Below are 23596 nucleotides of genomic sequence, written 5' to 3' on the forward strand. Positions count from 1 at the left end.
AGCATATATAACTTTTAATGTCTTTTAAGCAAGCCTACTTGAAATGTGAAACAATATGCACAAATAGAAAGCAGGAGTTTAAGGTTTTTATCTGTTCCTGGATATCTCAAGTTACATCAGTGAAACATTTCAATTCATTGGGGAGGGCAGGGGGGGTGCTCCTAGACATTAATTTGTAATGAACTAGTGACTAATTTATTTATTTATTATTATTATTAAATCTTCATCATAAAAACCATCAAAGCATGTCACAGAGGTATAAAATACAAAGCACTAGAATAAAATTTTATAAATGAAATATCACTTCAAATTCTTCATCTTATTTTCACTTTTCCTCAAGCTAGCCATTGATTCCTGACAACCGTAATGTTTTTAAGAAGCTACTTTCACATATATTCCCTAAAACTCCACCATTTGACATTCTTCTCTTCTTGAAGACAAGAAAAGAACCTTCAGCATGTAAATATAAAATTGGCTTTCCAAAAACATTTAAACACTGATGTTGCTGTTTTACTGTTGAAATTCATGTTAAAACTCTCCTTGGTTCAGTAAGGCCAGGTCAATTTAAAATACCCATGATGTTAGAAGCTGAGCATCTCCAGAGGCATTGTTTTTAGACTGTTTTGATTCCTTTTGCAACTCAATAGTGTGCTCAGTAAGTTGTCAGTTGTTGCCTCTGTCTTTTTATCTTTCTCAAAGACACAGCTATACTCTATCTGATTTATTCCCAATCCCACAAAGTAAAATTAAAAATAATAAAACTGTATTAACATTCACTGAATAAGGATAGAAATTAGAACCTGTCTGAGACAGGTGTGCAATCAGAGTATACCCAAACTGCAATTCAGTCAATTAACCTAGCTATATGAAAGTCTGGATTTGCCTCACATTCATAAACCCTGCTCAAATTTGGTTGGAAACAACTCTTGGTGAATTCTGAAGAGGAAAAATGTTTGCATGATTACTTGCCTTGGATCCAAGCATGAATTTACCTAGAATATAGAGTCTGTATATACTGTGCCTGATTTAGCATTCCCAGTGTCTCACATCTGTTCCTGTGGCATATGCTTATATGCTCAAATGTGACATATGCTGGAGAAGTAGGACATGCAGACTGTCTGCAAAACACTGGGTGCTCAAAGCCTACAAGTAGTAGTGTGAATGTTCAAAACCATGTTGAAGAGAGGAGTTTGATCCCAGGTTCAGTACCCTAAAGTCAATGTACATTTAGCCTAGCTTTTCTGCCACCAGTTTGTCTGTTCCTGCCTGGAGACATTTCCCTTTGTTTAGGAAAGCCAATGTATGCATTCTAAAGATTACCAAAATTACTTTTTGAATACATGGAGAGAAGGCACCACAGCAGGTTAGACATCAAAAGGCAAGCACTGTAGTGGCACTCTTGTTTATCTTTCATTTCAAGGACCATTGTACTCCTTTGGCCAGCTAATAATCTGAGATTCTGTTTTCAGCAATCTTTTATTGGGTGCTTACATACAATCTGTTGCCTTCAAGAGGACAAGCAATACCCTTTTTCTTAACCAAAATATAAAATTGTCCTTCTACCTGAGGCATTGCTACTTCAGATGGTATGGCCAGAAAACACTAGTTGTGAACTAGAGCCCAGAGTGCAGCACAAAGTATTTATTTATGCGTATATGAGATACCGTCAGACAGAACTAAAAGGTTCTAAATTTAGAATTTGGTAACACTTTGCATGTTATCTACTGCAAAGCAAAGCACCTGCAGGATAATTTCAGAGAATTGTGTTATTAGTCATTTTTTCCCTCACTCACAGAAAAGTGTGTTTCCCATTTCCCCTCTCTCACCTTTTGACCATTTCTTCCTCTTTTGCCTGGAATAGATTTCTTTGGGTCTGTTCTGTGACAGGAGTTCTTTCTGTAACAAGAAGGTGGACTGTTTTCACTCTGTACCTATAAATCTTGTGGACACCATATTTTAGGTCAGGAGAGAATGCAGGCCAGTCCATTGCATGGTGAAAATAAGCTTCCTCCATTCAAGGAGGAATTCTGTTAAATAACAGAGTCACTACTTTTTAAACAGGATGTCCTCAGAAGTGAAACAATTAGAGTGGTTTTAGATTTTCAAACTGAACACATCATGGTAGTGAATATTTAAGAGGTAATCCAGTTAAAATGTGTAACAAATGTCTTCTGTCTTTATTGCGTCTTTAGTTTGTGTTCAAAAATACAAATAAGAAAAAAGAATAACAAAATAAGAGGTATAAAAGACTGAAAAGGAATGAGCTTAATATCTGACGGTTGTGTGTTTATGAGATAAGGGTTATGCTGTGTCATAATTTGCCTTCTCATCTAAGCTACTGCATCATAGTGATAGTGTAGTATCATGCAGCATCTGTAAAGGGATATCTAAACAGAGTGAGGTCATAGTGTTGATGCAGTATTCAACTATTTTCATGTGACAGAAGTTGTGATGAGCTGGCATGCAAAATGCTAATATCTGACTTTGAAAACTTTTGCATAAATTTAATCCCCTGAGAAAATTCACATATCTCTAATTTGACATAAACGTTGTAGGAAAATACATTTTCAAAACTTGAGTGACATCATAAATTATTTTAGAAGAATCATGCTTTACTCACTGATGTTATAAAAATCCCCACAGGGGACCATTATTTCACATTTGTACCGCAATAGCACACAGAAGTTAGGCAGACAAACCCCTTTGTATGACATGCTTCAACAGCACGAGGAAGCATTGTTCTGACAGACAAAAACCAAGCATTTAAAAATACAAGGAACATTTGAAGGTGTGAACTATGGGAATGTAATTAATTGTTTGTTAGTGCATGTGTTTGTTATATATATGTGTATGTGTCAATACATATCTGTACAATATACGTGTATATACGCACACAAATATGTATGCATATACCATGAGTATAAGTAGGTATATGAATTCAATAAGCATAGCAGTTATGCTTTCATAGTTGTATGTTTTGAAAGGAAAGTAAATTATGAACAATTAATCTCTGGCGTAATTTCTAGTATCAAAGTGCATATTGTACTACTAATGCTTTCTCTCTAGATTCTGTTTCAGTTTCTTTAAAATTCATTTAATGCATGTGGTCATTGTATAATACAGTTTCATTAAAACTATTATTTAAATCATATATTGTGACATTAACTTCAGTAGGTTGTGAAGCCACAGAATATGGAACTATAAATATGTGTTTACTGCTTCTTTTAAGAAGCTATAGCCTGATCAAAAACCTGAAGACAGAGGAAAGCCTGACTTTTGATGTACTTTCACTTCTGATGATTTGTTGGACATTTCCTGGGATTATGTCTATTACACCGCTTTTTTTGATGTGATAGGGTTATGCTTCCACCATAATTGTTGATTTTCAGTTAGTGCTAGTTCATTGACAAAAGAAATATGCCTGTTTACTCTTTTAATGAATATTCTTGGACATTTTTGTGTTTTGTAGCTGGTGACATTTCAAAGATCTCAAAATTTTGGAAACATTGTAAGAAACACAGATAATTTTTATTATTTCCTATTTTGCAGCAAAGCGTATTTTTAGAAAGCTTTTTAACTGTGTTTCCTCTTGCTGTCTGGAGGCTATTTCAGTTATTGATTTAACGTAAAATAGTCTGACTATTTTGGATAAAGTAGATCAGGAATTGAAGGAAGAATCTACCTTTGACTCCTTCTCTTGGGAAATTCCAGTTAGTCCTGGCTGAATTGTGTAACAGAGCATCTCTGCCGGCTGTGGGTCTGTAATTACAGGGTCTGTAATTTCATTTACACAGAGGAAGGATACCTACTTTTCCAACCAACAGTGTGAGTGCTTTGTCCTGGCACAGCAGCTGAAAACTAAAGAATGAGCCCCGAGGCCTAGCACATTGTTTTGCTACAAGCTTTGGGAACAGTGTATATCTTTTGGAGTCCTCTTTAATCCATCTACCTCAACAATTTGGGTGGGTTATCCAAATAATTTCTGTTCAGTGGAATGGGAAACTGGATTCCAATCTGCAGAGCAAGTTGGAAGGATACAGTAGATCAGCTGAAAGTCCAATCAAACTAGCCAAGTACTATTTGGGTATAATTCACTTACTTTCTCAGAATTTCATAGACTGTGCTCTAATTAATTATGTAGATTAAGTGATTTATTGGCACATATAGTACATTTATTTTTAGTCATATCCATATCCAGCAGTGGCACGTCTATACCATACACTTCAAAGGAGTGGAAACAATACAACTTGACTTTACCCAGGAGTGTGCTCAATGACCACTGCCAGGAAGTTTAACTATATTAAAAATGCATTGGACTATGCTGTCAAGATATGTTTACTGTAGTTTGGGAACCTGTAGTTCTAATTGGCAGTACTGTATTTCCTGTCATTTTATGCTAATCGGTGACTAAAGAAAACGTAATGGGTATAATGTTAAGACAGATTTCACCAATACAAATTTAATAATGAACAGATTATGCTTTCTCGGGTTGCTTTTAATTATGGAAATATTTATTCATTTCTCTTTAAATTGTCAGTAGAAATAACATTTATTTTTCATACTGGAACAAGAGTAAGAGGTAAAATGATCTTGTGATTATGTCATATGACTGGAATATAAATATCAAGGATCCATTTAAAGTCATCTGTTTTCCAGCTTTCTGATAGTTCACAATTATGAAACTTCTTGTAATCTCAAGTGAAAAATACGGCGAAACATTTTTATAGATTATTATTACTAGTGCTAATTAAAAATGTGAACTAGAGACTTTAGAGAGTGGAATTTTAAGGTTACCTTTGAGTTAAATGTGTAATCTTATTAAAATATGGTTACATAATAATCAACATAGTTTCTTAGATTTTCTGTTACGCAGTATGAATACATTGAAGAAAAGGTATATGCAGTAATTAAATAGAATTTATATTGATTCAAATTGCTGATACTTTTAAATATCTGCAAGAGAGTTAATAGAAGGTGTTGAGAGTGGAATGCTAATGTTCATTATTTCTGTGCCTTAAATCATTTGTTGTTTGTTATTTAAGAGCGTTTAAAAAGACATTGAACTATAGCTAATAATTTGTGTTAGCTAATTTCTAAAATACAAAACCAGCTATTTTCAATGGAAAAATATAAATGGCTTCAATTCCCAGGAAGTACATTGTTTGTAAACATCCATTTCTAAATTAAGTCATCTTTTACTGAGCTGTGGTCTGAAAAAATTAATAACCACATTCTAAATCTGGCCTTGCTGCAATTCTACTAGCTGAATTGCCATGTTTACAATACCAATGCAATTATTACATATCTCCCACGCTTTAAATTTGTATGCCACATTAGGGAAGCAGTTTCTGAACCATACAGCACTGAGAAAAATGACAGAATAGTGCATTTCCAGAGAATGTATGATCTGTCCTGAGATGTGATGAAAATGTGTTACAGAAACCTGTAGTGTGGAAGGGGATCTATCTTTTAAACTCAAAATTCTATAGCTTTGTTTCTTATTATATAGTTTGAGCTCACACAACAGAACTCTCGCACTGAAATATTTTCTCATTTTAAGGAATTAATGGCTCTCCACCAGCCCTTTAACATGTAAAATGAGTAGGTTACTTGTGTCCAGTACATCCAAAAAGAGCCAGGATAAAATAAACATAAGGAGTTGGATATCTTGGAAAAAATCTGTCATGGGTTTGGGTTAATCATCTCCAGAAGAAATTCAACTTGATGCCTGAAATGTAAGACTTCTTGGAGAAAGCAGTAAAGCCTGAGGCAGTGTTGATCTGAAGGAGTGCTCTCCATGGGTCAGAGCTGCTCTGCTGGCAGAGTGCAAACCCAGTTCACAACAGCGGTACGCTGAAAAGTTGTAAAAGACTTCAGGGGCCTTACAGTGCACACACTCAAGCTTCGGTTACATAGTTCTAGTGGCCCAGTTTCTTATTATAAAATAAAACTAAAAAATGAAATCTGTGCCTAATTTTCTAGCCTCCTGTCCATCAATGACACTGTAGGATTTTTTCAGCCTTCATGGAATGAAGTAATCCAGAAATTATGGTATATGTTTAAAAATAAATATGTAAACCATCATTTATGTGCATTTATACCATGTACTTCAGTGCCTGAATATTTATAAATGACCTAGACATACAACATTTATTATTAATATTTTTGCTTTTCACAGTCAATTAAAAATGTTTTTTTTTCTATTTGCCTGAAGCTCCTGAACAGAGGTATTTGCCCTAAGTACTATACAGTAGCTTAATTTTATGAATTCTCACCATGGTTCTAGTCTTCAGGGTTCCTGTATTCATATGTTAAAGGTTTCTGACCGCATTTCACCTGCCTATGTATTATCTCTTTGTTCCTGTCTCTATTTTGCAGACTGTGGTAATTTGTGGTGGTCTAAGGACTTTATTAGTGCATCAGACGTAAATGAGGTCTCTAAGCTAAGAGCGTATGTGTGTGTTCCAAAAAACTTCCAAAACCTGAATTTTGTACAATGTGTAGGCTGTCAGCTGTGCTTTCATGGCATAGTAATTTACCAATCTTTAACCTAAAAGGAATTACATGTTTAAAAAAAAAAAAAAAAAAAAAAAGTCTTACTGCTTTTTTGCTAGTAACTATCCAATGATGACTTCAGTGGGAATGACATTTCACCCAAACTGTCATCAGAGGTTAAGTACTATTTTTTCTCATTGTTGAATAAGGTAACACAATAGTTCAGATAATTTTATTTGCACTTACTGAGATTCTACCTCTTTTCTTTCCTTGACATTTTATGGCCAAAAGCTCAGTAGTGTAGACATCTGCATCTCAGCCACTGTATATGTAAAGAAGTTGACTCCACGTTCAGAACCACAGGTTTTAATACTGCATAAGGCAGTCATTTTGGATGAATAGATCCCTGAGTACCGAAGCATTTCAAATCCTTTTTCATTTGACCATTCAGTGACCTGATAACTATTTCCTGTCCCTAAGTAAGGTTGTGACCCAGGTCTTAGAGTGCAAAAGAGATAATTTTAGCAACAAGTTAAATCCAAATGGTTTCGTTGGAGGGGGTAAGGGAGAATAGGTTTGGCTAAATTCCTCTAAAATAATGTTAACAGCACTTGGATTTAGTACGTCTAGTTAAAGGTAATTGTTGAATTTGTTGCCATCTGTTTGGATGCCTGGGGACTGTAGTCAATAAGGGTTGGTTTGTTTATTTGTTTTGCTTTTTCTGAACAGTATCCAATAGTCTTTTTACACTTCAAAAAACTAATTGCTAATGAAGAGGTCATTAAAAGTGCATTTTGAGATATACCCCAAGCATTTTCCAAAGTGAGTGTTTCAAGCATTAAAATCATATTGCTATACAAATGTTAGTTTCATATAGGCCACAGAAATTGTATAGTCTGCGTCATGAATGTTGCATTGCACAAATGCTTAGCTGTGGACAAGGGATAGAATGTATTCTTAGAAATATTTTATAGGTACAAATCTTATTTCAGTTGGACAACATGACATGTTTTAAATGTACAGTGAAAGAAATGTTTCCTGTAGCTATAAATTTTAGTAGTATTACCTATGCATATTTTAAGTACTTTCAGAGGTGAATTAAAGGAAGGCCTTCACCCCAGAGCTTTTCATTGATTGATTTAAGTTTTTTATACAGGAATTCATTTTCTCCTATTCTGTAATGAGAAATGTGGTGTTATGGAGAATTAATAGTGTTAATGAGGCTAGAGATCTACAGTATTACAAAAAAGCCATTTTCATGTATTTAATATGAAACACACATTTAAGTCTCTTTCTTTTTTATAAATAATATTGTAATTCATATACATTATATATTTGCATAGTGTGCAACATTTTTCAAGCAAAACATTAAAACAACTTCAAAATTGAAATCTAGGTATTAAAAATTCTATGCTGTTCAATACTAACCCTTATAGCAAAGTTCTATAACTTTTAGAAATTTCATAGAATCTATAAAATGGTATGTGTGGTAGACAATGATATTACAATGAACTGCAAGTAAATCAAATATTTTAGTGAAGATGTTCAATCATGCAGTGATATCTATGTAACTTTTATACTGTTATTTCTATAATGTACATCTTCCAACTTCATAACTTCACAGTTCAATTCTTATCACCTGCAATATGAAAACATGTTAGCAGTTGTTTGAAATTTGTAGGTTTGTGCTGTTTTGATGTATGCACTGCAGATATTTTATGTGGCTTACACATATTAAAAAGGCAGAAATACTGATTTTTCCACTTTTATATATATATATATGTATTTACATATGTATTTTTTCTTGTATTCCTAAGAAAGACTGCATACAGATATAATATTTTTGAATAAAATTTTATTTACACGACATTCTAGAATAGTTCATCCTTTGCAGGTTTCTTGTCCGGTTAGCTAATCCAACACGGTTATAATTTCAGTAATTACTGTATTTTTAGAATCTTGTAGATAACTCAGTCCAGGTAATGAGATAACAAAATCCATGTAGCTACACAAAATAACTTAATTTCTCTTTCACAATCATCATTAAACAAGCAAATTATGAATAATTTTAATTTTTTGAATGGTTTCTAAATGCAGATTGAGTATCAGGCTGACTAAAAAATTGAATGTGGAAAGTCATTTTGCTAAAGCACTTGTATGCTTTTTGTTTTCTAATAAGAAGCAAGCTCAGTAGTTTTCAGTTTATGAAGAGATCAGGATAGAATTTAACTTTTAAGAAGAATGAATTTAAACACTACTGTGTACTTCAAAGTTAAATTTACTGACAATATGCTTTAGTAGCTGAAGTATATTTGGTAATTGAGAAATTAGTAGTGAATGTAAAAAGAAAAGAAGCTATGTGCTGCTGAGGCAGAAAGTTCTGATTTAACCTACCAATGACCTGGCTTTGTTTGTTCAGATGACAGTTCTAAAAGTGTGCATAGAATATTCCCTTTTAATACAGTTATTTGCCGCAAGCCGTGACCTCACTGCCTGTCAGGGAGCAGGTCTGAATTGGCCCTTTCTCTGATATCGTGACATTGCTTCTGTTGCCTCGATTGTGACCCCTGATTGCATGATACCCCTGAGAGTTCAATTTAATAAGCGTGACTCCTGACTCTTAGCCAGGTCTGCCTTCTTAGTTTTTGTCGGACTCTACTTGTAGTCTGGTCTGCATATGCTAAAAACACTGCATAGGCTGTCATCATTCTATGTGAGTTGTGTGCACTGTATTCAAAATTCTCTTTCAAACATCTTTCATTTATTGCAAATGGAAATATTTATGAAAGCTTACTTGGAATAAATTTTAAAATTTGCTTCTTCCACAGTTATAGCTGCTTGGGATTTTTGTTTTTTATACCTTTGTACAAATAGTTAGTATTATTTCAGTATATTACTAAGCATGCTGTTATCCATGCATCATACTAATTCCTTACTTTGAAATTTATTTCCCCTGTGCAAGTGTTACATATTTCTATGACTTCCCATCAACAATATGTTCATTATGGAAATACTAGGGGCAAATCCCCTTTTTTCATTGCATAATTAATATAGTTGCACAAGGAAATAGTACTGATGAGCACCCAGAGCACTGTGAGATGTAATTATTCAGGATCAGTCAGGTGAAAGCTGAAGAATCTGGAAACCAGGAGAAGGTGAGTAGAATTAAGACTTTTAAATATAATTGAAAATTAGATATCTTGGTTTTCGTTATTATTTTGCTACTTCATTGCATTCTTTTCTCCTGTTTTCTTCCTCTTCTAGCCAGAATCCTGAAGGAAAGGCTATTCAGAGACCTGGCTGCCTTGAGGGTGATGGTGCTATTCAGGCATTTCTCCAGTTTTAGTGTCCATTGATGCATTCACTGAACCAAAATATGGAGAAGTTCAAAGATCTGAGAGTTTCAAGAACTGTGGTACAAGTTACAGACAAGTTTCTGTATTGATTACATACATATTTTGTATTCTCATTGCAGATGTACACTTTTTTCTATCCTCTGTTATCAGTACCTCTAACATACTGCTTCTATTCAATGTATTTAGATTTACAGAAAAAGTAGAAAGTTCTTGCCGAACAAAATAATGCTTTGTGCTTACTTTTGTAGTTACATTAAAAATTTTTCTGTAAATATTTCCATTGAATATTTCAATATTTCTCTTAACTGTTTTAAAGAATTCTGTTCACCTTTTCACTTAGATTACTTTGTGTTAAAATTGTTATACCTTCTATGAAAGGGAAACTATATTAGAATCTTGCTTGTAAAACAAGTTTGATGCAAGGCAGAAAGCACGTATTTTCTTGTTACATTAAAACTTGACCATGAAATGCTCTTCATTCTTCTTCATGACAGTGACTGTTACAGTGGAGGTAAAATCTTTAGCCAGTTATATATTTTTCTTTCTTTTTTTTTAGCAAATTCCCATGTGAGATAATACAATTTTAATAGCCTAATTTAGTCTATAATGTTGTAAAACACATAATATAATCTTCTGTTCCCTTCTTCTGGAGTAAATAGTATAAGACTAACTACTGAAGTTCCTTAATCTCAAGTGGGAGTTTGCTTACCTAATTGGAGTTTATGGGATTTCACTCCTTTCTGGATCAGACCTTAATGCTCTGTAAGTTCCTGTGCTATTTGCTGGATCTTAGATAATTGGCTGCAAAGGTAGGGATGGACAACTGTTTTACCTGTTGTTAGGCAACAGATAAAATAGATTATACTTTTAAGTTAGTTATGGCTGTCTTGAAAGCTATTGCAAATGTAAACAGAATACACATGAAGAAAACTCACCTATTCAGAGTCATCATGGTATTTAGCTTATTCCCTCCTTTCCAAAAAAAATGTATATATATGTACATAGAAATATATATGTCAGTGAGTTGCAGAGTTTGATACCAAGTTTAGCTAGTAAGTTTAGTGAAAAAGAAACTAATTTAAACACACCTACTTTAAGAATAAAATATTTACTGTCAAGCTTAAGGAAGATTAAATTATTCAGTAATAGAACTAGGTTTTTTGTTTTGTTCATTTTCTCATTAGAAAAAAAATTAAATAAAGGTCTAAAAAAAATTCTATAAAAGAACAGGATGAATCAGGGCTAATTTATTCCTTTTTCAACTCTGATTTCTTCATTCAGTGAGGTAAATCATTCAAAACTTCTCTGCATGGATAGAAAATAAAACCCACAAGACCTGTGCCATTGTAACTATAACTGATCCAAAATCAAAATAATTAAAGCAATTCAATTCCCATGGGGCTGAATACTCTTGAATAAGTGTTGGTTTCTCTAAAATTATATACTGTGTTTCAATTATTGCATTTTTCATGTGTTTACAAGCTGAAAATTTCTATCCAATTAATCAAGAAATATATAAAAATACTAAGTTCTTTGAGCCATATGAATTAAGAATTAACCTGGGGCAACATAGCAAATTGTGGTTTTGTTTTGCTTTTTTTAAATGTCCTTCTTTAAAATGGAATTTCCTTTTTTTTTTTTTTAATAGATCCATAAGACACTGGAATTTCATATTGTTTATTTTCTTCCATGATGTATCAGCCAATTAAGTATAACTTAATAAGAAGAATTAGTACTTTTATGTCTATATTTATTTATAGTCACTTATAAGTTTAGTATTTATGGTTATTTTTAAGCTATATGTAAGAATTGTACACACTTGGGGATTAACTCACTTTAGATGTAGAGTCTTAAGAAAAAAAGAACCATTTCTATCTGAGACTTTTTTTCCATTTAATTCAATGAGCATTAAATCAAGCCTTGTTTATACAATGTTTGGCATAATGACAGGCCTGATCTTCAGTGGTACCTCTGGGTTTTACTATAAAGTAAATTCAACAGCAGCCTTGCACTTAGTCTGTGTAGACTTTGTGTGTATATTTGACAATGTAGGGTAGTTCTGCTGTTATGCATTACAGCACTGACAAAGCTGTGAATTATTGTCGCAGTACATTCATCAAGTACCAACAGGTATTTCAGGTCAACATCAGAAAGTAAGTCAGAAATAGTTTCACCCACACAAAATAAAACTTTTAAATTTAAAATGTTATATATACATAATAGATACAATATATAACCTCATAGGTATTCATAACTGAACTACAAATTGACATCGATACAATAATTTCATTATTTCACTCTCATTAATAAGTACCAATCACATATGGTACTTGTGTACATCACGTGTTGACGAACATGAGTTCATTAAAAAAAAGTCATATATTATTTAGATAACTATCTAGGAAAAATGTTTATTTTCAAGGGTAAACATAATAAAGACTTTTTAAAATGTACATTCCCAAGGTATGAGATAGAATTACCTATTTTAATTACTTGTTCATAAAAATTATGAGACAATTATTAATGTGGTGTAAGTCAGCTTCATTGACTAACTTCATGCTGCTCCTGAGTAATGACTTTTTTATTATATTTTTATATTTGGCACATGTATCTTCTTGTCATATAGAAACCTAAAATTTTTATTTTGAACAAATTTTTGTTGGGTTTGGATTTTTTTGTTCCTTTCTTGTACTTTTAAGTCCTTCAATACAAACAAAACCTACCTTAATGGTTGTCACACTCAATAAAATTTGCTACATTTTGTATTTTTTACCCTCTTGATAGGGGACAACATAGTAGTTAGACTTTCTTCATTCTTACAAAATGTTCCTTTGTATTTTTTTTTTGAGAATTCCTTTGGAAGATCTGACGACTTAAATAATTTTGGTTGCTTTATTGAATTTAGAGAAAAGTATTCCTCTGTCCTCCATATGAAGTGATAATTTTTTCTTGTTTGGGAATGCTGTTTCATTACTGAGCAACTAAACACTTTTGTTCAAGCTTCTTGTCAGTTAATCTCAAGAACAGGGAATGTATAGAAATAAAATCTATCAAAATATTCTGTAATTTTTTTTTTTGTTATGCACCCATTAATTTTCTCCTGAGCAATATAAAATCCATTCCTCTTTTCAGTAGAGAACGTCCATCATTAAGGAGTTTATTATTTCCCAAAGATTATGAGAAAAACTACAGTAAGGGTCTGTACTAAGCAGGTTTGGGGGATGAGAAAGAAATCATGTGAGAGTGTAGGTGGTAAGAAAAAACTAAATGGGCTCAGTGTACATCCATCTTATTTATTCCTTACATTTACTAATGGATAACTAAGCATAGAAATGCTGAACATACCATTTCAAAATATTTTTTTACTCTTCCTTGGTTTCTTTAGTTCTTCAAGGGCCTTGACTAGCCAAAGATCTCTGGGTAACTCTTGGCTGTACTCCAAAATTTACTTCTCAGCAGCACTGTTGAAATTTGTCTGTGCCAAGTGGCTGAAGCAGGTAGTATATAGACTACAAAACACCCTGTTCATAGAAAACTATACAAAAGAATACTCTCAAAGTACAGCATGGTGCTGTAAGGTTTTTTTATGTGCCTTTTGAACTTGTAAATGCCTGAGTGGATCTTGAGGAGTGTTGATTGCAGGAAGGAGTAGTTTACATCAGGAACTCTCTGTGTGCTTTTGGGTAGAATATCATCCCTGTAGTTTCTCCTTTGTAGAGTGGGGTTTGGGTTTGTGGTAATTTTGTTTGTTTTTTAAGAAAGAACCAACCTAGTTTTTCAAACATGAAGCTGTTTAGCGTTGTTTCCCAGCCTATACATAAAACAAGTCTGCCCTTGGGTGGCTGGACTGAGAAATGTTAGTTGTAATGCAACTTTCATCTTTTCAAGTTTTGGGAACCTGAGGAAACTCAATTTTCAATTTGTGTGATACTCAATTCTTCTGTATATATACTCTTAATCATATCTGTTGTCTCTTGTTTTACATTTATTCCTGAGTAATATACAATCTATCTTCACTTTCACAGCAGCATTAATCCAATATGAAAATTTCTTACTATCCTAATAGCAATGCTGTTTCTTATACTATTACCACCATGTAAAAGTCCTATGTACTGGGGCTGAAGAGTCTGATGCTTGGATAAAAATACCCAGAGCAGCTGATATATTTCAGCTGAATGGAGTCTGTGACTATGTAGCATTTAATCAAAATTTTAGTAAATGCAAAATCATAGACTCAGTCACCAGAGCTTGGTATTTGCATTTCCAAACTTGGGAGGTTTCAGAGAAATTAGAATCTCAAGATCTCCAAATGTTTGTGCAGTTCATTCTCTTGCTTTTTCTTCTACTTTTCTTCTGATTTTATATGGTGAAAAATCGACATGGGCTTTGTCATTTACTGAGGTAAATAGCCATAACTCTGTTTAATCCCAGTGCTAAATGACTGCTGTAGCATTCTGAAGAAATAAATCAATTTTTCTGATTATTTCCTTGATATGAATGTGTTTGAACAGTAGTCTACTTAAGTCTAAGTTTAATGGTTTAAATATTACAAAATTAACCAGTGTAATCAAATGGCAGAATATTGTTCTGTTTTCTGGATATTTTTTTTTAAGATACAAATCTTTATTTGGTGGACAAGGGAATCTCATATAATTTAATAGAGACTGTGGATCTGTGTTAAACCAGTGCGCAATTGTTCCTTTATTTTTTCTTCCCACCTCTGTGACTTATTTTTAATTGACCCAAGCAACCCATTCTTGCATTATTATTATTAGCCCTCCACTATTTAATCCCTATGTCTTCCTTCAAATAGATCTTCAAGTTCTTATTCCAAAATTCACTGCCTGAATCAGATCAGAACAGTCATAAATTAGCAAAAAAATGAAATCAGCAATTGCCTATGTTCACACCTCAGGTGAAATATTTCTTTAGGTTTATAGATAACTCAGGTGTTATATGTCTTAGGAAATATCATGATATGAAACTGATATTGTTATGAAGGAGGTTATAGAAGATAATTGAGGAATTGTGTTTAACATAATTGGAGGAGTACAGAAAATGGTGACAGCCCAAAAAAGTTGTGGAAGTTGGATAAGTTGGAAGAAACAATGTTTAATGCTGCCTTGAAGTCAGTGCCAGGAAAGTGAAGCTTATGAAGCCATTCAAAGGGAAACATACCATGTTCACAAGAGTAAAAGACACAAGAAATTTAGTATGGAGTAATAGTTTGCAATATGTTTGTGTGATCAGAGGGCTGCAATGAAAGAAAATAAATAATCAGGACATACTGGGAGAACTTCATCATCACTAATGTGATATGAATAGAGAGAAATAACTTTAAATGAGGTTTCTTGAAAGTACACCATTGAAGATTAAGTAAGACATGGCTTTGCCTCAATGTGGGGAAAGGGACAAACTGAGCATGAACAATAAGCTAGGGATAAATACTAAGTACTACTGATAACTAGTAGTAGTGGTGTATTCTGCAGAGGCAAGATGGAATAAGTGGCAAAATAGAAAATAATGTTTGGGAAGACCCAAGTATGAAATCCTGTTTTCCTTGAATTCAGAAACTGAAATTTGTACAGTTTCAGTGGTTTAGGAGCATCAATGAAAGGTTTCAGCTTCTGCATAACTTAATAGTAAGATACCAAAGAGAGAACTCAGAAGGCACAGGCTGAAATATGATAACCACTGAAGCAGAATTAACTAAGTAGGTGAAGCTTTGTTACTGGTTGTTAATCACCCAGAAATAGAGCCCAGTGTGAAAGACAGCAAAAAACAGGAATGAAAACAGGGAAGAAAAGGACAGCCAAAATAAAGACTATGGTCTTAACTGACGGTGTGATCAATACCTAGATTCAGTGAAGGAAGAATGATGTCAGGATGAAGCCAAGAATAGCCATGTGGTAAAAAAGAGGTGATTACAATAGCAGATGAAGAGATTAGAGGAGGTTTACAGATGGAATAGTAACATAGTAGACCTCATTTATAGTCTGAAATAAAAAGAATCTGAAATATCTGGTTAAAAAAAAAGTACAAGCTTTAGAAAAAATACTCAGAAATGTTTTATTTCTCCTTTCACTATTTTCACTTTTATAATTTTGGAGATGTGCTCTTGTGGGTTGATCAGCACTCCCGTGTTCAAAACTCCTTGTGATGTAATTGATAAAGCATTTTTAAGCATCAAGAAATTTTGTACATAGTAACCTGATGTGGTATTCTTGTGAAAAAATTCTATTTCATCTTTTATTCAGTTGTGGGCTCACTCAGACACCGCTGTATTTTTATTTCATTCATTCTGATCCTAGAGATGGAAGTTGATTTAGTCAAAAGTTACTCAGATGAAAAAGTAACACCTAGAATTAACTAACTTGTACAGTATAGCTCTCACAAACAAGTTTCTGTGTTTGTAAGGTAGAAATATGTTTTGTTATCTGAAAATTCCAGACCCAAGTTGTAGGTAAACAATCTGGAGATACTATAATTTTAGGTGAAAAGAACTCTGTATCAAATAATGCCACAAGATACTACCAACTGTCTGAAAGTCTTATATATATTGCTAATATAAATGTGTTCGCTGAATACCTGTGAGCTAAAGACCACTATTCTTTTTCCAAACCCAGTATTTGGGGCATGTAGTGATTGCTATGTAATGCTTAGCTGTATTTAGTGACTTCTGACAAGTAAGCTTCTGACAAATGTGTCAAGCTTTTTGTGGAAGAGAAGAAATTCTTCTGATTTCTTTTACATTCTACTGGAAGTTTCTGGGTTGAGGTGGGGGTGGAGGTGGGGGAGCTGTGGTTTTTCTATCGTTATTTTCCTGTCTGTTTCCAAATTCTTCAGTTTTCTTGCCTTGATACCAGTATTATTACTAATATTGTTGTTCTTTCTGTTCTGCAAGTATTATACAGATTGTGACAGAAATGATGTGGTTTTGTTTTTGACTAATGTATGGAGAAAAGCTAAAATGTTGGATTTTAGTTTTAGGATTTCAAGATTATTTATTAATGTGTATTTATAACATTACTATAGAAGACATAAAGGCAATTAAAAAATCGTCGCAGGATATCTATACTTTTAATTTTCATTAAGTATAATATTTCTATAGCATTTGTACACTCATACACACTCACATGCACATGCCCTCCTAATATATATTGCTGACCACTAATGTATACCAGAATACTGACAGATAAGAAAAATTTCAATGTATTAATAGCACAGACATTAATTTTGTATCCAAGCTCAGCTACTTAATTCCTGTATTAAGAGCACCATTTCCACAATACATATTGAGAAAATTAACTCTGGTCACAGATTTTTTATATTAAGGGTGGAAAACTTAGAATGCTGAAGAAATTCCAAGCCTTTCTTTCACATTGTAGGTCTTAGTTTTCTTAGTCTCTTTCTTTATTTGTATTCTACTCTGTATGAAGCAAGTTTTGAAGTGAATTAAATCACCCTCTAAACACAGAATTTAACTTTGAAAGGTTGGATACAACGCAGACTTCTCTACGCATTTCTCTGTTTCAAGAAACATGATATATTAGTTAGACCTTTTATCTTCCCATCAACAAATAGATTTGGAAAAAAAAAAATCGCTGTGTTGAATCAGGTTGAATCAGCATCCTCTTGCATATAAATTGACAGAGCTGAGTAGCTAACTGGGATTTACAACAATTAGGATCGATGTTTCCAGGGCATAGAATCTGAAAGCTAGAATGCAGAATCTGAAAGATCCCCCTGAATGTACACATTGTGTAACCATGTTCCTTCTTTTTGTATACTTGCTTGCTATTAAGAACACCTGCCCTAGGATTGGGGAACATGGGTATGACGTGCTCCTTAGGCAGTGGGAAAAATAGGTTTCAAATACTCCTTGGCCTGGTGAGATTTGAATCTCAGGCTTCCACATGCCAAGCTATTCCCTTTGGGTGTGTTTCAGTCCTCTTTTTAAAGCTGACTGGTACAACTGAGGTCACAAGCTGCATCAATCTTGAAGAAAAGTCCATGAGAAGAAAACTGACTCTATCTAGAACGTAGGGCACTTCACCAGAAGTAGTTCACAGATTCTTAGCCCTTTTCCTTTAACTCACTTAATGGAATATCCAGAGATAGTAGAGTACATAAGTAGCATCCATATTTTAAATTGAACATGAGTCAATGCTGTCTCAGAGCATGCCCAGCAAATAAATTTGACAGAGGATAACATTTTTCTGGATCCCAAAATTCAGGTTCTTATGGGTTTGCATGTTGATTTGGGGACCTAGAAAAGAATATCTTATTTTCCTGTAAAGTTCAGTTCCAAGGACATTTCAGGTGCCCAGGCTCTTCTGAATAAGTTCTCTTTATTTAGATGCCCGAATTCTGTAGGAAAATGGCAGTAGGTGCCCCTGAAAGCTGCATTGGATCTGGCCTACAGTGCACAGTATGGGTACAGATGGTTAATTGGCAACACCTAAAAATCATTATGATATTAATGCCAAATGTACGGCTATTCCAATCTTAAATTATTAACGTGTGTGTCATAAAAAAAAAAAAAGAAGTCAAAAAGATTGAAAGCTTAGAAGTGATAATCTAATGAGGGTACGATACTTTAAATACCTCTGAGATTAATTTGGTTTTTGACAGAGTTGTGCCTTCTTTGATGTATTCCTTTTTCTTTGATATTCTAAGAGTTGTCTGGGTTTAACAATTAAAGATTATAGGTCTGATCCATTTCAAAGATGCATAATGCTTACAGCTCTTTGGAACTTCTGTGGAATTTGTGAGTGTTAGTACTTCAACAAAATCAGGTCCAGGTTTTTAAAAAACCCAGAGCTCTAATTTAAGAAAGCTATCAAGCAAATGCATGTTAATGATACTGTTACACCAGATCCTCAAACACATGATGTTCATAAGTGGAATAGAAAAGTGATAATGCTGTGTTTTAATTCATAACATAGTATTTTTATAAGAATTAAAAAGAGAGATGTTACTATTAAAAAGTAATAATACGAGTATGTTCCAAATAAGAAAACAGAATACAGTTTTCTGCAGTATTAGTAAACAAATTTTTGAACAGTGTCTGCCCATTTGAGAAAAAAAGCTGCTATTAACACTAACATGGAACAAGAATACTTTGTTTTATAGCATATATAATTTTAAGGGAAAAAACCCACTATTGTTGTCGTTTTATCTTGGGCACTCTTGTTTCAATAATGTTTCAATAATTAACATGCAAAACTATATTAAAACAAATTTTAAATAAAATTTTACTAAATAAAGCCAGTTGTGTTTCAAACAATTCAGTCAAAAATTCAAACTGCACCTGAGGCAAATTATTAATCATTTTGGAAAAACAACTTGTCAAGTTAAAAATATTCATTTTTTAATAAGTTTTATCATAGCTTATTGTATGTGCACCTTCTTTTGACCATCACAGATTCAGACATGAACTTCTAATGCTGATTTTAAATCCCTACATTGATTTTAATGGAGGAAAAGGAAACAAACATTTTAGTAAATACATAAATAATACTGATCCTTTTAATAGGAAGAAGTAATTATTCTGAGAAAGATGATAAAACTGGGCCAACTTTTCTGTAAATATGGATAAGAAAAAACCTAAAGATAATTTCTTGGGGAGTTATTCCTCTTTGGAGAACATACACAGAAGGCTCCATCTCCAAGACTGCTCTTATGAAGTCATGCAGAAAATTTCTTACTCCTGTTATAAATTAGCATCTTCTTCATCTGAAGAGCTATAAGGGTGCCAGTGTAGTTGCAGACTTGGTACCTATACATTTTCAAAACTTAAAGGTCAGAAAACTGTACTTCTGAACCAAGAACGGGAGAAAGCAATATCATACGCTTAGAAAGGGAGAAATAACTCCCACTTTAATCCAGGAAGGTATGAACTCTTTAATTAGAATTCTCTATATTTTAATATTTGGTAGTAATGGAGCAGTTCATTGCTTGGCCTTTTTAGTCAGGCCTCACAACCTCATTTGAGTAGATACAGTGACTGTCCATCCAAGTCTTCCATTTTCTGTCTTCCTAAGGAGGTAAATGAGAGTTCTTTACATCAACTGAGAATAAATTCTTCTGCCTAAGCTCTAGTCTGTGAGGAACTGGCAAGACACAAATGATTTCATGTTCTGGACCAGGACCTTGCCTATTTTTACTAGGCCAAGTATGGGTTTGGCAATTGAACATGTTCAGCCTAAGAAACAGATTTGGTATGAATAGAGATTCTCTATACCAACATAAATGGAAAGGACAACTAAAAGACATCTGTGTTTCAGACTATGAAATAAGAAGCTATGATACTTTAACAATATTCCCTTAGAGCTAAAAGATGAAAGCAATGAGCTCACTGCAAATCCAGGTAAAACGCAAGTGAGAAACTACATTTCACAGCTTGTGCAAAGTAAATTATAAGTTTAAAAATTAGTGCAGAGAATGCAGCAGACTTCTTTAAAAGTGAGTTGGTGAATAGTCTGTTACTTCAGTTTGTTGTGAAAACATGAATGAAAACTAAGGTTTAAAATATGGAGTGTGGGGAAACCATTCACCTCAAAGACAGTCTGACATCTCCTCCCACCTCCTTTACAGTTATTGATACTTAAATCTTTCATAGTGGACAAATGAACTTGGTACAAAGTGAGGTGACCTACATTCTTTGCTGGTTCAAGTCAAAAGGACAGGTATGCTCCTACGGTTTACTAAGCAACTTCTAGTAGCTACTGAATTGACCTATCACTGAGAGAAAGAAAAGTCTTTGAAAGCAGAAAACAAATAATCAGCAAGAGGGGGGATAACTCAGTGTCATCTGAAATAACATTAAAAAGAAAATCAAAAAACTTTTATACAAAAAAAAAAAAAAAGGTTTTCTGATGTCCCATAAAAGCCTTCAGTCAAAGGTACCACAAAGACATAACCTGTAAGGCTGATGTACAAGGGTAGAAAAAGAAAAGTTATTCTAATCCATGAATGTCCCCATGCAACAACAATGCTTCCTCTGCAGGCTCTTCCAATTCCGGAATCCTCTTCCTTGCGCTACAAAACATATCTGGGATTCAGCGGAATAGTCCCAAAAACTGAAGGGCCTCCAGAATCGTACAGCTTTTATCCATAATGTCACTATTTTATTCTCTATCTTTGGGTATCTTCAGTGATACAAAAGTAGGTATTCATTTGTGAAAAATAATATCGGGTATGCGATTGCTTTGAAATCTAATATCAGAAATTGCCATTAAAATTTCTTAATAAGTCATTTCAGTAAAAGACAGAGCAGAGGAATAAGATTGCCATGTGTCCACTCTTGCATATAATGATGACTTTTTTTACCTTACAGATTGGTAAACAGAATTGTATTTTTAATGATGGAGATAGTACAACAAGAAACATTCACAGATGCTATGACAAGCTTTATGTATAATATTATATTTCTGTATGTATTTCAGAATAAAGAAAATTTTACTTTCCAATAAAAATAAATGCATCCAGAAGGCCAGTTTCAATATCAAAAGGGAAAATAAACCATACAATTCAAAATTTATTTAAAAATATTTCTTAAATATATCTGAAGAAATTTGAGTTAGTTGGACTCTGCAAGAAAATTAAGTAAATGCCCTTTTTCTTTTGTAAAAGGCAATATGCTCAAAGTTTATGTGGGGAATCTTAAAAAAAATAATAAAAAAAAGTAATGAGACAGGAGTATCTTTTTTCTTCCCCAGGTAAAAAAGAAGAATTTTCTCAGCTGGATACTACTTTAGATGAGAAATTACAAAGGAGACAAGACTTTACGTATCAATGGCTTCATACACAGCTTTTGGATTATGAAGCAGCCAGTTCCAAAAATATGAACTGGTGAGGTCATTACCTTTAAATTAGACTTTTTTTTTTTTATTTATTTTAAATTTATCTTGCAAAGTGAAAGCTAGGTTAACAGTTCTAAAACAAATATGACTTTGTAGCTAGCAGGCAGTACACCATATTTCTGGGTCCCAAACATGGAAGCCTTTAGAGGTTTTTTTGGTAGTCATTGCACAGATACTTCTTCCACAGTGATAATTAAATGAAAAATACTGCAGAATCTTATGATAAATATCTTCATAGCTTTATGCTAGCAATGCAGTGATTTTTACATTGTAAGGAGTGTAGAAAAAAGTGCTTGTCATATATTTTATAAATTTATTGATATATATTATGATTTTATGTAATTAGATCAACTGTAACATTACCTATATTGTTAGATTTGATTAAGGAAGTAAAAGACCCACTTTTTAACTTCAAAACATAAACCCAACTTTTACATGTCCATAGTATACTTTAGTAAAATGTTGTAAACATGCTACTTCTATATTTAATTTTGGTTATTAAACAGGTAAAATATCAGTACAATTAAAGAAAAAGTTAATCTCATTCCCTAAACTAACATGAAGACATAGTAAGTATATTTTGGTCATAAATTCAATATAAACCATTGATATCTTAGTGAAGTCATTAGTAGACACAATGCCAAGCACCTCTAATAAAACCAAACAAGATGTCAGTAGGCAAACTATGGATTTAGTGTAAGCATTTTAACTTTATTTTCATTAAAAGTGTATTTAATTTGTGATGAAATGGACTGCATATTGTTATGCTTTGTATGGAAAAATATTCCACATTTCTAAATTGTATCAATGACTGTAGGTAGTATATGCAGCACATATTCTTTAGGAAATATTTATCTGTCAGTCATGTTCCATAATAGTGAAACACTCTAACTGTTTGTTTAAAAAAATTGCCATGACTTTTATTTTGAATGAAAACACTGGAACAGAACATGTAATGATGTTTGAAAGTAGGGAGACGTGGAAATTTATAGAACAGTTTTTTAAAATGTTATTGTGTTACCTCTGCAGGTGTGTGCTATGCGCTAATATTTGTATTGTCATTTTTTTAAGATTTTGATACCATTTTTGAATGTGGCAAAATTCCCACTGATCTCCTTTGGAACATCACTGGTAGACTGTTTAGAGCAGCTCATACATTTATGTAACTGAAAACAATTTTATTCCTATGTAATGTGACAAATTACGTGGCTATAATTTATGTCAATACATACAAAAATTCATACGTGGTTGTTTATTGACATTTATATTTTTAATTCATATTCTTTCATTGGAATAAAAATATTAATTGTTAATGATTTATTGATTTTAAACTTAAATTAAAAAATAATTACTCTGATACTTTAACATTATCAATTAATATTAATTACTCTGATACATCTTAACCATGGAATTATTTTAAATAGTATCATTTCTACTTAAGCAAGAGTGTTTCCAGGAAAAGATTCTGTGCAGGTATTTTAGTGAACCCAGTACAGTGGGTTTTACTGAAATTTCTGTTCTACATTTTTCCCAGCTGTCATTTTTTGCCTGAGTTAGATCCTACAATACAGGACAGTAGACAAGTACAACTTGCGGTAAGAACTTGTTTCCTTGTGGGATTTTTCAGAATTTAGCTATGCCTTAATGGTGTTTCCAAATGCATACTTGATTTAAAAAAAGAGGACATTTTTTTGATTTAATATAATTCTTTAATGATATCTCTATTTGGCCATCAAGTCAGCCATTGATGGAGATCAGAAGAAAATGAGCAGAAGAACCTATGTGTATATAGGGTTCTAGTTCATAATCTGATACTGATTTTGTTTTTAAGACAGCAAATGTTACTGTTTTTTAAAGTGTCTAAATTGACCTTTTAAG

The 23596-nt window shown here is 33.1% G+C and overlaps 1 protein-coding gene across 1 annotated transcript in view; it reads left to right on the top strand.

The window, feature by feature from the left end:
• The window catches only part of LRRIQ1 (leucine rich repeats and IQ motif containing 1), a 113766-nt gene that overhangs the window by 70361 nt on the left and 19809 nt on the right, over positions 1–23596 (top strand). The window contains 2 exon segments of the mRNA XM_027815279.2: positions 21575–21707; positions 23253–23313. Of these exon segments, the coding sequence (XP_027671080.2) occupies positions 21575–21707; positions 23253–23313 (194 nt within the window).

This window comes from Falco cherrug, chromosome 5 (genome assembly GCF_023634085.1).
Source record: "Falco cherrug isolate bFalChe1 chromosome 5, bFalChe1.pri, whole genome shotgun sequence".
NCBI lineage: Eukaryota > Metazoa > Chordata > Aves > Falconiformes > Falconidae > Falco > Falco cherrug.